This window comes from Amphibalanus amphitrite, unplaced genomic scaffold (genome assembly GCF_019059575.1).
Source record: "Amphibalanus amphitrite isolate SeventyFive unplaced genomic scaffold, NRLGWU_Aamphi_draft 000908F_arrow, whole genome shotgun sequence".
Lineage (NCBI taxonomy): Eukaryota > Metazoa > Arthropoda > Thecostraca > Balanomorpha > Balanidae > Amphibalanus > Amphibalanus amphitrite.
In genome coordinates this window covers 172,034-188,726 of record NW_024882402.1, presented here as the reverse complement: position 1 = coordinate 188,726, position 16,693 = coordinate 172,034, and the positions used below count along the sequence as shown (strand labels likewise).

Here is a 16,693-nt window from a genome sequence, read left to right as displayed (position 1 = left end):
CCAGCCTGCTATCGTGGCGGTGCATGCAGCAGCAGCGGACGCCGTGTGGGAGGGGGAGGGGAGAGGGAGGTGGGGCGGGGAGGCCCCACCAGTGCAGTGGCGCCTCGCCGCGGCCGGCCAGCTGGCGCGGTGGTTTGGGCGGTTCGGGCCTCGGCGTCTGACAGCCGGCTGGGCGAAAGGCGGCGAGGAGGCTGGCGGTAGACCATCATCGTATTTCTCCCCCAGAGAGCAGTTACACAGTAGCGGAGTGACGGTGATTGACGATGATCGACGATGATCGAAAACTCCCCAAAAGTCAAAGTTCTGTAGCACCCATTCAAGTAACAGACTGGCCTTAATTCTGTACGGCTCGATTCTAGTTGGAATGTAGACAATCAATACGGCAGACGCCGGACCGCCCCCGGCAGACAGACGCTAGTGTCGCGCCTATCGGCCTCACCAATCACAACCGTCCCTGGCGCCGAGTGACGATTGGCCCGGCGTGGCGCGACCGGCGTGCCACCCAAGGTCCCTGCTGCCGCGCCGGTATTATCTGGTGCTGCCGCCGCTGCTTACCACTGAGCGTCGCAATACCCGCACATGGCCCCTCCCCGCTGGGGGGCTGGCACGAGGCACGATTCCGGCCAAGCTGGCTCAGTGCCAGGAGCGCCGGCCCCGGGGGCCTCTACTGAGCGCGGCGTCGAGCCGGGCCGGCAGCGAGGCATTGTCCGTTGGCGCCGGATCAGGGTTTTTGTAATACGGGTCGGAGCGAGGGTTTGTCCTAACAGCAGGATGATGGTGCAAATAATGGGGCTGGTATGGCGAGCGTTGAGCATTGAGCATGTCCCGTGGACTGGTTTTGGTAGCGTGTTCGCAAGAATATTACCTGAACGATTGCAGCACGCCGTAGCAAGAGGGCAACGCGGCTTATCATGAGTGGTTGCCGCAGCTGTCTCGTTTTTTTTTTCAAACGGGCTTTCTGGGAAAGCAGACTGACACCGCTGCTATTATGATGACGCTCGTGGTCCATCGCTTTATAATTTTGCAGGTGTGGGGTGATGACAACCCTGTTTGCATTTAGAATTTGATATTTATGGAGAGAACAGATGGACTATTCTATACACTGTCGAATAGACCTCTTATTGCACAATGCACATAACTTGTGTAAAAGTGGCTGATGCAACAAAACTCTCAGGTTCCTAACTGTACAAAATTGAGCTTCTAGTCTACAAATATCGTCTTTCCTGACCCAAATGACCTCTCCTGCGACGTAATCATCAACAACACGTCAGCCTGAACGACGCATCCAACCGTCTCCACCTATTAGATGCCTTTGTTTTTGCAAGCTTTTATGATAAAAGAGAAAAACGTCACACGTCTACTGACTTATTTCCCATGGACTCAAGAAACGATGAAGATCACACGAGGGTTAGGCGAGTCAATGACCCTGGATGCCCCCAATTGACTTTTCTTGCAACTTGTTTGCTGATTTCAATTGTGGCTATCGAGTCCCCCCTTGGAACTATTTTTGAACTCCATTTACTACATAGCAAAGCTGTAGCTGTAATCCGGCATTTTCGAGATTTCGGTCGTTTAATACTCGTGTAATAACCTGAGACGAAATTAAATGACAAAGAAAACAATCACATATCATATCGTATTCTTCTCATTACGAGCAGCAACCCCTTTTTACCGCAAAGCTCAAGCTCGATTAGTGGCCAAAAGATTTCCCCATTCGTGTTACACAACGTAGAAGCGAATCAGTGACGCATGCAATTTAGGCAATTAACCGATAATTGCACAGCGCACAAAGTTATAATATGGTGACATTCTATCCGAGCTCCGTGAGCCATGTTCATAAAATGTTATGACAATAAGGAATGAAATAAAATGTGCATGGGCTTAGATATAAAAGAATGTCACAGCTTTTTGTCGTTCTATCGTTTTAAAACATTTTTAAAACTAACAGTGACTGAGCATCAATACAATCATTTGATGTTACGCGTTCAAATATGTTGCCCCAGCAAAAGGCAGCTGTGTCTCGTCGAGAGGAGGCACTAAGCGGAGTGTCGTTTGAATTATATTCACGAGTAGTTTCATGCAAGGCCCTAAAGTTTCATGTCAGCAGTGAATGATTACTGAGCTGCTGTGTTGCGTCGTGCGCAAAATACCGTGCGCACCCCTGTGTCCCCGCTGAACCCAGATCAGGCGGAGACTCATAATTTTCACGAGCCTAGCAGGACAAGTAGGTCGCTTTTAAAATAAAATGACAGCAACAATAACACATCGTAGAGACAATCCATCAAAGCGTACCACTCAGCAACAAAATAAGATATCAGTATAAAAATGACCAAACGCATGAGGTGTAATACAGCCCAATGCTCACTTCCTCATTCTGAATTATCGTTCTGAACTCGTGTGGTTTCGTCTTCTAGTTGTGAGCTCGTACGTGTTTTCTCCTGAAACTTGAAAGCAGGGGAAATGTAACCTCCGCGACCACCAGGGTAACACAGGTTCGATAAATCCCAGACCCACTTCACCCAACCTTTCCGTTACCTAAACGCTTGGGTATAAATCGAATATTTGGAGTTGCAAATGAGTAACAACGCACTTTCCAAGGATTAGTCCCACATTGTCCGATTAGTGATCCACACTATTGCGCTCTCCCACGTGTCACCAACTCACCAGCCTAGTGAAAACGTGTAGAATAGCAATGCATAAGCTCGACAAGTCCACGCCAGTGCAGAAATTCATGCAAACGTCTAAAAACGAGATCCCGATATACCTAGGTGCGAGTCGTACAATGGTGAGAATACGCCGCTCTGTTCGAGCACCGTGTCTGGTCCTCGACGCGTCATCCGACTTTGGAAGCAACAGCAGTCCGTTAAGCCTCTCCCCGTCAAGCTGTACGCACAAGTGTCAGGAAAACTGATCGTTGTGACCGTAGTCCTCCCAGACTCTGAGGAATCCCAGTTCGAGAAGACCAAACCCGAGGAGAGAGTGGTCTGTGCGTTGCCTCGGTGATGGTTCGATGAGAAACATTTCGGTCTATCGCAGTTTTGGTTAGATGTGTATCTGTGCCTTTTGGATATGTTGAGGTTTTGGGGCGCCCGGCCTGTAAACGTCATCCGCAACGATAAAGCTACACCATCAAAAGGTATGTATAGAATTAGAATATGTGACCGTTATAACTAGAAGTCAGTGGTAAGCCCTAACTAGACGTTTGAGTTTGGGCTTAAGCTTAAGAGTTTAATCAATCAATGATAATAAAGAACTGCCTGTGTGCTAAAAACTATTCAGCAATACGAGAATATTTGTATGAATACTCGTATGAATATTTGCAGTCGTGCCATCAACAATATTCTTATATCTGCCTGCTCTAGTTACATACGAATACTGGGGAAGACTATAGGGCTTCCGACGCCAAATCAATATAAATGAAAGGAGCATTTGAGCACCTGTAAGAATTATAACATTGAGCAAAACAAAATTGTCTGAGCTTGACCCTTACCTCAATCTTGATGATCCAATTTTAATGTATGGTAATACAGTAATTAACTCAACTTTCAAATGAGCCACTTATAATATTTTGGAGATACAGTTCTTATATCAAGCATTATCATCATATTCTGATCGATAGTCGCTGATACACATATTGAAGCATGTTCAATTTCAAATGTTGCACAGCTCTGAAAGCAATGCTGCTGCACCATTTGTGCTGACAGACTCAACCTAGTATGAGTACCTAAGGCATACACAATTTAGTACTTCAGATTATAGATGAACTTAATTCATTACTGATAAAGCTTTTATCAGTAATAAAAATTACCTATATTGCTCAGACATGTGTAGTTTTCACCATCTGAAGTACCAGTGGTTGGCAAAATCATTTACATTAAATATGGCACCAAGTCTATAACTTGCAAGCACAGATTTAAACTCTGCTTAATCACAAGCAATATTGCCAAAATAAGGTTAAATAATGCTTCAATTGTAAGATCAGCACTCCAACAATCAGCATCAAAGTACAAAATATCCAGAGAGTAAGGGCATGTTTGCAGAAACTACCAGATGGAGTTCCTACAGTATGTATGTATGATTTGTAAGTTGAGTTGAGAAAATGTTCAATTTACCAAACTCCATTTTTATAGGATTTGATAACCTCACACCAATTTCATGCACAAGCAGTACAATAAAAAGGCCAAATTGTCAGAAAAGGTGGGGCAAAACAGCCTATACAGCAGCCAAGCAGGCATTAAGTGTCCAGAAGAAATGGTGTAATTCTCAGATGGGTCCGACCTAAAAAGTTACAAAATGCATGTCAGCAGTTGCCCAGTAGAATGGAGAGTTAAGTCTGGCTGAAAACTTGGTGGAACATCCACTGGCTTTCTGGAAAAATGCATTTAATACCCACATAACTATCAGCCTGTGACACTGGACATCATCAACAAACTGAGAAAACTGATGTCTCTCGTACAAGTTGACAATGTGTAAGAGACAACAGTCAAGAGTGACAAATAGTGTAAGCAAATGAGACTGAAATGCATTAAAATGGTGCAAAAATAATCCAATAAGCATGTAGGTTATGTGCCCCACACAAGTTGGAGTAGCTTTGAGAACAAATTCAGCAAAAGTTGCATAAAATGATCTCCAATAGCACAACAGTATTCCCATGAGAACAGTTCCCAGGTCAAAATGTTAAAAACAGGGCCTGAAAAGCACAGCAGCTGGGCCGAAAGAGGCTGTGGAGGTCACACTCACCTCCATTGCTGGGTTCTTCAGACAGGAACTGTTACTAATTACAAGTTCCCGGTTCAGGTGTTATTTGTCACTCAGTGGTATATAAATAATGAATAAAACGATTTTTTTTGGTTGCTGATTAAATCCTGAAAATTTCAACCGGCCTTCGTATCATCACAAGCAGTTCCAAGTCGATATCAGTCACTGGACCAAGTCCCAATATGGCGACGGTCCTTTTCCGGCGAATATCACAAGTTACCACGAGTATCGCTAATCAAACTATGTTCACCAATGTTAAATGAATATTCTGTAAAATTTTCACCAACGTTGGTCACTTCCACACGCCTTATCACCGCAATAACCGTTAGCTATACGCGCACTTTACACACACGTCAGGTCTCCGGCCGCCATTTTGCTTCCAACAGCCGCTACCCAGAATGCAGCGCGAGTGGTGACGTCACCGCCTAGCAGTCCACGGAGGAGGCGGCAAAACCCGACAGGGGTGGGTGCTATTGGGGGAAAGGGGGTCCCTATTGTTGATCCCCCCATGTGGTGTAGTGTGAATGCAATCATCGCCCAGCCCATGAGCAAAGTTAAATTTGAAGGTTTTGTTGAATTTATTGACAAAATACACAATGAACGACACTTTGCACTAGCGCTTTCACTTGACTTCCCTTCTAGGATGACACCACTTACGCCTCTGACCTCTCACAATCGCCTGGCTTTCCGAGGTCGGTACACATTCCACCCTACCCGGGTGCAGTCTGTGATGGAGATGATGTTCAGTCCCCCCAACTCCAACCCTTTGATGGAGCTCTGCAAAGAAAGAACAACGTCCCGTCAGTAACATGGGAGGGGGAGGGGAGGGAGGCCGGGGAACACCCGTGCTGGGACTGAGCGCTTTGAAAGAGTTGGATGGTAAGGAAAACTCAAGGAATAAAATTTCAGTGCACCAAGACGTCCCAAGCCCTGTTTTTCATTTAATCAAACATTTCTAATCAGTCGATATAGAAAATCACCACCACTATGGGACCCAGTGGCACTCGGTGGAGCAGCCTGAAAGCTGTAGTGTTCAAACATCCACCAGAGGGCTGTGAGGGCTTTGGGACCGGCTGAGCTGATGTCTGATAGCACACGTGGACTGCAGGCACCCACCCTCAGAACCTTCCATGGGCGCCCACATTGGAGACACGATCCGATAAACTTATTTTAAAGTCGAGGATAGTTTCATAAAACAATTTCATTGGTGGCAAATAATATCATGAAGTCACAGAACAGCCTTCAGTTGGCTGAATGTTATGTGCTGCCAATGCTCAGAGAAGTAAACAGACTTACTGACTAGAAAACAGGAAAAAGGCAAAAAATTATCAGAGTCAAAGTCAGATCCCAAGATCCTCTATTCGGATGATCTTGAGACACGCACGCACCTATGAACAAGTAAAATCAAAGATCCCTTAAATTTGTACCAAACTGTAGGTAAGCAATTCATTAAGACAACTCAGGAACATGTAAGAAGCGATACAAAAACCATTCCGGAAGATAAGGATACATAAGAATACAAAAGATTGAAATTCGAAACATCTCTAGCACCATTAGGTACTGGGGAAAAAATCGGGTTTATGGCAATAAACTCAAATCATATACCTATGCCATATAGAAAGCGGACACCACCTTTCGACTCAAACTAAAAAGCAGTACCAGAAAATGCACGTGCAAAATGTTGACCATATTTTAGCGCCCGTAAATGGAGAAAGCCTTTCATTCCTTACATTTGGTTCACACTCACGAGCAGACATCTTTTAAAAAAAAATCCCTGCTAGACCCTGGCCCGACTTCCAAAAAGAAAAAAAAATAATTGCGCTTCCTATTCGCCGAAGAAGGTTACGGTGCTAACGAGCGATGAGGCCTGGAATGACTGCATGACTTCGAAAATATCTTGAAAATCAGCAACGCTGTACCTATCTCTTTTTGAGTAGCCTTAGGTGGCATTCCAAATGCATGAAAAGTTGATGAAATGTAGAGTAGAATACGCTTACACCCGGCGCTCTCATTGCAATGCACAAACGGCTTCGTTTTATCGAAAAATTTGTATCAAATATTGCACGTGCACACGTGCACAAACATTTTTATCATAAAAACGTGTCAAGCGTCAGGCTGAAAGGTGCACCGTACTTCCCAATTCAAGGCGTGCATCTAACACAGCTTCACTAAAACTAAAGATAACTCAAGATTGGATAAAGAAAGTTGCGTGTTGTCCCAATACGTAATGTCCATAAATTCTATCGAACTAAAAACCAGAAGTTAAAAAAAAATGAGCGATCCAATGGCAAACTAGCTCAATACAGAAATCCATACATATTTATTCAATGCAAGGCAGTAGGCAAACACCGAATAAAAATGTTCTTATAATCATTTACAGTCTCACTGCTTGCCGAAAAGTGCAGCCCACTACGAAGTGTTCAGTCCTAACCATAGTCTTTTATAAGATTGGACACTGGACAGACAGATCGCTTGCATAGGTCGTTTGCCTACTGACCTATTATAAGCAGAGGCCTCTTGCACCAAAATCCTCTTGCACCACTGCTTGGATTATTTTGCATCGTATACCCAGTCCAAGTCTCAAATGTAACAATTTGCGTGCAACATTTAGCAAGCACATGTAGGATTATGTATTGGGCTATTGCAAACAAATTTACCACTGTTAGATTAGCTTGTTCTGAAACCGGTTTTTCGATTTTACCTAGCTAGGTAGTTTGGTGCAAGAGGCCTCAGGACAAAATGTGTAGAATCTCATGCCAAACTATCCAATACTTTTTCAATAGTTATCATTCACTCACACCACACGCCCCCCCCCCCCCCAAAAAAAAACTGCCTCATAAGATTGTCATTTAAAATTTAATCTATCGAGCTCCATATCGTTCACCAAAAGCGGATGCCACTTTTTGATTCGTGAACCCAGCATGCATCTTGAGTGTAGACATCTTTTTTTAGATTCGTTAACTTTATAACTTATTTGAACAATAGCTTTTTTATGTTTACACTTTAACTGCCGAAATTAACCAAAGACACGGACAATAGTGGCATCAAGAATTTAACCAATACAAGCACCGAGCAAAAAAAAAAATATCGCACGACTATATAAACCAGTATAACACCTTTTGGGGCGACTAACGGAGCGAGCGAGAGGGTGGGCCTTGCACGTGCGAATTGCGAGGGGGTACCTCCAACTGACTTGTGCACGGCACCCTACTAACCGGTCTCTAGCGACGTGCCAAATTTGGGCACAATCGGCCCAGCCGTTCTCGAGATCTGGAAGCGGCACCCTGCACGTGCGCACGTGCAAAATGGGTCCCAACTGACTTGTGCACGGCACCCTACTAACCGGTCCCTAACTGTGTACCAAATTTGAGCGCAATCGGTCGAGTCGTTCTCGAGATCTGGAAACGACCCCTGCACGTGCGCACGTGCAGCAGCACCCCAACTCTGGCACATGGGTATGCAGTGCCTAGTGGGTGCCTACCTACATGCCAACTTTCAGCGCAATCGGCCAAGTAGTTACCGAGATATTGCAACAATTACAAAACGGACACCTCTTCGTTTTGCACGTGGCACGTGCATAAGAGGTCACCCACATGCATCAGGAATAGTCCAATACTTGGTAGAAGGAATGAAGCTACCCTACAAAAATTACCGCGTGTAAATCGGTCAAGTGGTTGCTGAGATATAAGCCTCGCAAAAGCGTGACCACGGCCGGCCGGCCGGCCGGCCGGCCGGCCGCTCATACTCAGAAATTTCCGTTAATCTACCAGTATAACGCCTTTTGGGGCGACTAACGGAGCGAGCGAGAGGGTGGGCCTTGCACGTGCGAAATTGCGAGGGGGTACCTCCAACTGACTTGTGCACGGCACCCTACTAACTGGTCTCTAGCGATGTGCCAAATTTGGGCACAATCGGCCCAGCCGTTCTCGAGATCTGGAAGCGGCACCCTGCACGTGCGCACGTGCAAAATGGGTCCCAACTGACTTGTGCACGGCACCCTACTAACCGGTCCCTAACCGTGTACCAAATTTGAGCGCAATCGGTCCAGCCGTTCTCGAGATCTGGAAACGACCCCTGCACGTGCGCACGTGCAGCAGCACCCAAACTCTGGCACATGTATATGCAGTGCCTAGTGGGTGCCTACCTACATGCCAACTTTCAGCGCAATTGGCCAAGTAGTTACCGAGATATTGCAACAATTACAAAAGTGACACCTCTTCGTTTTGCACGTGGCACGTGCATAAGGGGTCACCCACATGCATCGGGAATAGTCCAATACTTGGTAGAAGGAATGAAGCTACCCTACAAAAATTACCGCGTGTAAATCGGTCAAGTGGTTGCTGAGATATAAGCCTCGCAAAAGCGTGACCACGGCCGGCCGGCCGGCCGGCCGGCCGGCCGCTCATACTCAGAAATTTCCGTTAATCTAAGGAAAGACTACGCTCGCTTCGCTCGCTCCGTAAAAAGTTGAAACAGATTCAACTTTTCAGCTTGCAACCCGCGCCGGACTGATTTTGCTTGCGTTTCGCCCGCGTTTTCCGAGCGGGATCTGGCGTGATTTCGCGGCGTAAAAGCGAGACGACCTGCGTGTTGGGAGCTGAAAATATGCCATGTATTGCAATGGGAGAAGCGAGATGCGATTTGCGAGCTTAAAAGCTGTGTTCCGGCCTTAAGGAACGACTACGCTCGCTCAGCTCGCTCCGTAACAATATATAAATTCCGGTAAGACGCCTTTCGGGCGACAAGCGAGCGAGCGTGATAGTGAACAATGAACGTGCGGAATAGCGAAAGGTACCCTCAACTGACTTGTGAGCGGGCAACTGACTTTTGAGCACTACCCGTAGCATAACGGTGTACCAAATTTGAGCGCAATCGTTCCAGCCGTACTCGAAGTGTGGAAGCAGCTTCCTGCACCTGCGCACGCGAAAACTGGGTCCCATCTGACTTGCACGACACCCCACTCGTCGGCCCGTAACTGTGTACCGAATTTCAGCGCCATCGAGCCGTTTACGAGATGTGGAAGCTGCCCATGCACGTGCGCACGTGCAATAGCACTCCAACCACGACACATGGAATATACTGCACGGTGGGTTGGGTAACTACCTACATGCGAACTCTCAGCGCAATCGGCCCAGAAATTACCGAGTTATTGTAATTGTTACAAAACCGATACATCTTTAAAACCGACACGCGGCACGTGCAGTGGGCGTCACTCCTGCCCCCTCGCCCCCCCCCCTCCCACACACACACACACAAAACACATAGCGACGCGAATAGTCCAATAATTGGTAGAAGTGATGTCGAGACCCCCTAAAATAAAGATCGCAAATGAATCAGTCCAGACAGAGGTTATTGAGATAAAAGCCTCTTAAAAACGTGACCACGCCCCACCGCTGATAGTCGAAAAATTTCGTTAATCTACGAATGATCTCACTTTTCTCGCTCGCTCGACGCTAGTACCTAATAAACTCCAAATTAAATGGGCTTGAGCTATGTAAACAGAACTTGAACAGCGTTCAGCAAGAGTTCGGCACTTGCGACAAAGACAGCATCACTAACGCTATGTCAAAATACTTCATTTTTCTAAATTCTTCGGCAAAAACGGAACTTCAAAATTAAGCTCCATAATATCATCATTAAGATGCCTTTTGGGGCGACGCGACCAACGAGCAAGCGAGAGGAACTCTGAGCCCTGAGCGTGCGCAATCGCGAGGAGATACTTCAAACTGACTTCTGCACGGCACACTACTAACCGGCGACGAGCGGATTGCCATATTTTGACCCTTATCGGCCCGGTCGTTTTGGGCAAACACTGCAAAATAAAAAATGTTTACTAATTTCCTAGTTATCCGGCCACTTTTCAATAACAAAATGCGAGTAGGCCTGAAGTCTACTCGCATTTTGTTAGTGAAAAAAAAACGGATAACTAGAAAATTAGTTAAAGTATGGAAGCGCCAACCTGCACGTGCGCACGTGTAAACTGCTTCGTTTTCCATGTGACACGTCTATCAGCGGTCATCCGCATCCATCGAAATAATCTAATACATGGTAAAAAGGATGAGACCACCAAAAAAAGACCGCGAGCAAGTCAGTTAACCCTCGCACTTATAGGGTGGTCGAACTGTCCCCCCCCCTCGGTTTTTCGCGAATGAATCGCGGAAAAGCGGCCGATCGCGACAAAACTTTCAGTCCTCGAGCTGATCAATTTTACACCTACACTGAAAATTTCATGACCTCGAACAAAGGACCTTTGACCTGTGACCTATTTCTCGGGACCATGTTTGGCCCGAATCGCGATTCAGCGTATGTCGGCTCACATTATTCGCGCGTTTGCAGTCTTTTTGTGGTTTGAAACGTTCAAACATGTGAAATGATGTTGGTCTCATGCGTTATGGTGGGTGTCAACGTCACTTGAAGGTCAGGTCAAGAAGTTGACCTTTGATGACCTTGGTTCACTTTTTCGAGTGTTACATGTTTCTAGGCTACTTCTTGGAGCCTCTTTAGAATTTAGCAACCATATGAATATTTACGAAGTAGTTTGGGTGCCTTCATATCATGCTACGAAGCTCTCGGTGGTGGTTGACACCTACTATGAATATCTGGTAGAACGCCTACCAGTTGACCTGTCCTGACCTGACCCGACATGGCCTAAATGCATGGAGACACCATCTGTGATCAAAACTAACATGAAATTCGTGATCAGCAAAAAAAGAGGTTTCTCTGAATTTCAAAGACCCCTTGGAATTCGATTGCTTACGCTGTTGAAACAATATATTCCCAATAAAAGTCTTTATCTTTTTAGTCTAAAAAAAAAAAAATTTCGTCGATTTCGGGCGCCGCGTGGGTGTTTGCTAAAATGCCCCCCCCCCCCCCCCCATCTCCCCATGGATATAACAGTGACGCTGGCTACACGGTGATCTGGAATTTCGCATGACCTTGGGTTCGTATCGTTTGGCACCAACCGTATTTCAATGTCTAGTAAGACGTCACTGACATGATGTACGTGAAACTCTACGTCGTCCAATAATATCGCATCTTTGCAACGCTCGAAAGACCTTTGACACCAGCAGGAAGAAGCAGTCTCACGGGTCCTTACCAATTGCATGCCTCGGCTTTCATCAAGATCACCTGAGGTCAGGCGGTCACACGTGGCCTTATATTTCAATGGATGACCTAAATGGGGGGGGGGGGATACGCCAACTACCCCTTTAGCGCCGGAAATGAGCAAATCCTATTTCAAGCGCGTACGCTTTATTGAGTTTATACTCTACTTTCGGGGTCCGTTGCTTAGTTTTTCCTTTTTGCGTTTTGTATTTTGACGTCAAGGTCCAAAATGCGGAGATGCCATGTCTTGGAGTAATTCAGGCATCAGACTTTCCGTAGCTATAAAACTGAATACGCCAGTAGGCAAATCACCAATGACAAAATGACCTGTTAAATGAATAATATGCAACATGACCTCCGTCGACAAACTTTTTAAGTTCACTTTACAGGTTCAGCCTGACCTTGACCTGAGGTCACCACGCAAGTCGACCCACCCCATGCACAAAATACATTATTTGACGCTATTAGATATCGACAACGCGACAGTAACAAAATCGTTGCTCTGCGGACATTTTTTGCAAAAGTAAATTACAAAGGAAACGGTAGCGATCTTGGGATCATTGACCTGATCAGAGGTCACCGGTTGGCGGTTGACCTTAGAACTTAGATCGGTGACGGTTCGCTAATGATGGCAAACAACCCCGTCTTTACGCGATCACCTAGCCCGATAGATTACCGTCTGTTTGGGAATGTGAGCACCACTTTGAAATACGCCAATTATTTAAAACTTTATTAACATAAGGACCAGCCAAAGATCCTTGCAAGTGTCAACCGCATCAAATCAAATGAAAAAACAAATACCTTTCAAAATATTTTTCAGGGCTGCAAACTTCAACAGAATCCCTTCTTCCTTCAAAATGAACTCGATAAAAAGGGAAATTGGATCGGAATACGCTCTTTCTTCATTGGTAGCGTTGAGATGAGACCCACCCGCTAGGTCCCGCTCCAGGATTAAAGGACCGGTGACAGCACACAGCACGGGTGTGAAACGGGCCTCTCCCGTTCGGAACACAAACACAAACACAGACACTGCATGCACACACGCGATGACGTGACGGCGCCGTCCGCTATCCGTGGGCGGTTGCAGCAGCGGCACGGACGGCCGCCGCAAATGGCGGCCGACCTTGTTCGGGGTCACATCAACAGACAATTGCAACAGCAGCAGATTCAATACACAGATTCCAATGCAGTGGGATGTAAACAACGCTAACAAGAGGGGCGTTCCCCATACATTAACCTGTTGGCAAAATTTGTGAATGAATGAATGAATAAACGAATGAATGATTGATTGATTGATTGAATGAATGAATGAATGAAAGAATGGAATGATCAAATGAGTGAATGAATGCAAACTATTTTAGTAAGTGAATGAATGAGTGAATGAATGAATGAATGAATGAGGAACAAATGGTAACAGGTGAATCAGTAACATAAAATAGGTAGCGTTACTTGTAAGGCAGCACGCAGTTTAGAACAATACCTACTGTGTACAAAGGCCCCTCTGGCATAACCCTAAGCCCTTTGAAAGTTCCCCCCCCCCCCCTCCTCTTCCAGACAATATTATAATCGGTACTCACCATGCGTCCTGGTCCCAGGCCTCGAAGCCGAATACGGATGTTGCGGTACCCCAAGTTCACCGCCCTCTGCAAAAAATCCAACATCATGTCAGCGAGGGTGACCAGCTGTAGTTGGGTGTCGAAAGTGGTTATTGCTACACAAAATCGTCAAAATCATTTAGTTCTTCTTGATATTGTTTGATTGTTTACACTGCTTTTTGTAAGTTTGTAATGTAACAACTGGCAATGTCAGCTCCAGCCTTAAAACACCTCATGCTTTTTTACAAGCAATGATGATTTCACAACTCGCTGCTATTTTATCTAACAGTGTGTCCCTAAGCAAATGCTTTTTTTAATATTCCTAATTATTACAGAATCTTGTAGCTGTTCTATTATTATCCTCACTGACACTAACAGTTAACCCCAAAATTGTTATTTCAATAGCTACACAAGAATATGCACAAAACAATGTGTGTTAAGAGTTATTACAGAAGCTAGGAGAAATGACAACTAAGATTTTAAAAAATCACCACAAGTGTTGTTTTTGATCACTTACCACAGCCATGGCAATGCCAGTTGCCTGAGCAGCTATATTTGTACCCTTCTTGGCATTCTTGAAGCCCTCCATTCCACAGGACCTCACCATCTTCACTACTCCTGGAACAAAATAAACAATGACAACATTAGCAACAATGACTGAACTTATGAATGAAACACAGCTAGCACAGTACTGACAAAAGAGTGCTGATAATGCTAAATCAAATTGGAATGATGCTTAGTAAGGCTAGAATGAAAGTGAAGCATGTAAGTAACCTTTCATATTACCTTACAAAATGTCAATGAATAATATTACCAAATCAATAATTATTCATGAATTTGTCAATGCTCACAAAGCACTAGGCACAGTTGAAGATGGGGCCATTTTCAGATCAAGATCTCACCTTTGGGAGTTGTGATGGAGAACACGGTGTTGTTCTTGGTGACCCTCACATTGCAGATGGGAAGCTCAGAGAACTTGACTCCATCCACCAGGAGATTTGGAGTATTTTCATCAGGAAATGTCTCAGCTACTCTGAAAGGAATATGTAATTACTTTTTCACCATTACAAGAGATACACAGCACAGTATGATTTCTACAATTTGATTGTAGCCTTTATCACTATCAAGTAGGTACCTAGTCAAACAAAGGAGAAGATTAGATCTGAAATTTACAACACTGTGCAGTTTATAAAATTCTTAAATGCATTATCACACTTGTTAGTAGAATATGTGTTACTACCAAGTACCAAGTATGAAAAATAATTCCTCCCATGACCAAAACTACTTGTGGAGGTAATATGTAGATAAGGCTTGTAAAAATTGTCTAGAATTTTACAGCAGAAAAAGTAGAATTTATGGCACTAAAATACAGAAAAAAGATGGGTTTAACTACAAAAGGAAGACCACCTTGCACACAGGGAGTGCCCAAATCAGCCTGATCAATCCTCAGCATGTCAAAACGCATGCATCTTCTCATCAGCTACTCTCCTTTGAATCCATCAAGAGAGCTTACACTGGAGACAGAGAAGTTTAAAGCCTGATCATCAACAATCCCTCCATCACTTCCTCATGAAACACATGACAACCCCTACGAGCCAGCAGCCGGTCTCGTGCAAAGTTTGAATCCCTGACTTTGCAGCTCAGCCAGGATACAAGTGATTTTTGTAGTTATAATAACTCACCTGATAGCTGGTAGTCTAGACCAATATTTGCTTCCCCTTCTGTTCCTTCATCCCTCTTTGGAACTTTGATGGCTCTCCGGTCATCGACCTTGGATAATACTGGACTCGCGGAAAGAGCTCTTGCAGGCTGGGTTGACAGCACTCCTCTCAGCCCGGGGATAAGGCAGTTTTCATGTGAATTAGCTATTATTCCACTTGCAGTCCTTTCAGACACTTTGAACAAGTTCTGGGCGATTCTACCCAAGTTTGGAAGCAGTTTCAGCATTGTGCCACCGTTGTGAGAGAAATTACATCGGAATAAAGACGGAGCTAGCAACGGCGCGCCCTCACACCCTGAAACTCCACCGGACAAAGGACAAAGAGAAAGAAAATGGCGTCGCAGGGATGATGTGGCGAAAACGACTTCAGCGCCATCTTCATCACGTCACAAATCAATAGTCGAGAGTCGGCCACTAAATTTTATTTATACCACAAAGACGATGGGGTGGCATGGGTCAAGTAAAATCTGACCATGTCAGCAGTATCGCTTGGCTCACCATGACTTAGCTTTCATTGGAGTAAAATAATTCGATTGATATGGATCAGCAAGCTCCTATTTCCGAATCCCAGGCCACCATTTTCACTCTTCATTTGCGCCACATCGCGGTGTCACAGGCTGTTCTCGTGAGTCGTAACGCCACCTGGTGACCAAGTACTAAACTACAGCTTGTTATTTTCGACGCATGATAGATGATCGCAGGATTACAATTAGTAAGTTCCGGCTTCCGAGGTCCTTTCCAATTTCCATGTCCGGTCGGGATGTGAATTGTGACCACAAGTCAAAAAGCTGAAAAATGGAAATGTTGCACCGCGTCTACCTTTCCCCTGGACGAACCCATCCGCATTTTATCACACTTTGACTTCCAGGTTCCCTGGTCCGGGCAGAAGGTCCTGACTTGTCAGCGTCACCCTACCAGTCAACGGATGGGGAGCAGCTCCAGCACATCGGTTCTGTCGTTTCCGTCCTCAGGATACTGAAATCCTTCTTCTCCACGCCGCAACCACCACTCCGGGCTGGACACGCACCTAGTTATCTCATGCGGGCTGCTCCCTTGGAGCGGCACCGCTGCTCCCGAGGGAGCGCACCCCGTAGCCGGTTCCGCTCTAAAATGGTCTTGTCGGACCGAAAGAGCCTAGCCCAAAAGGCAACAAAACAACAAAACAAAGCTCCAACCAACATGGTCGGAGCACTCCTCGAGCTGAAGAGCACTTAACTCTATCTACTCTGGGAGCATCGCTTGAAAAGAGCGTAGTGGTCTGTCCTACCGGGGTACCCAGGTTCCAACAGACTGGCCGCTCATCCGCTGCTTCGCGCCAGCGGCCAGTCGGTGGTCCATCCAGCCTAATGTCTCTTCCTTATAAGTTTATATGTTTCTTCGGCGTCCCTAAAATTGTGCCATGGAGATAACGAAGTGCTTTCAGCTCTCAGCTCTGCTCTCTCGGAGTCTCGGCTCTCACACATGGCGTTTCTGTTGCGACAGAAAATTGAAACGGGCGTGAACTTGTGTTCATGTG

The 16,693-nt window shown here is 45.5% G+C and overlaps 1 protein-coding gene across 1 annotated transcript in view; it reads right to left on the bottom strand.

Annotated features, from left to right (window-relative positions):
* LOC122367921 (chromodomain-helicase-DNA-binding protein 1-like) overlaps positions 1–16,136 on the bottom strand; it is a 60,129-nt gene extending 43,993 nt beyond the window's left edge. Inside the window, exons 1-5 of the mRNA XM_043341454.1 lie at positions 15,140–16,136; positions 14,360–14,490; positions 13,975–14,075; positions 13,440–13,505; positions 4,741–5,535 (exon numbers count right to left, since the gene is read on the bottom strand). Of these exons, the coding sequence (XP_043197389.1) occupies positions 4,741–4,746 (6 nt within the window). The 5' untranslated portion in view covers positions 4,747–5,535; positions 13,440–13,505; positions 13,975–14,075; positions 14,360–14,490; positions 15,140–16,136. The remainder of the gene's footprint in view (positions 1–4,740; positions 5,536–13,439; positions 13,506–13,974; positions 14,076–14,359; positions 14,491–15,139) is intronic.
* Between the last annotated feature and the right edge of the window lie 557 nt (positions 16,137–16,693).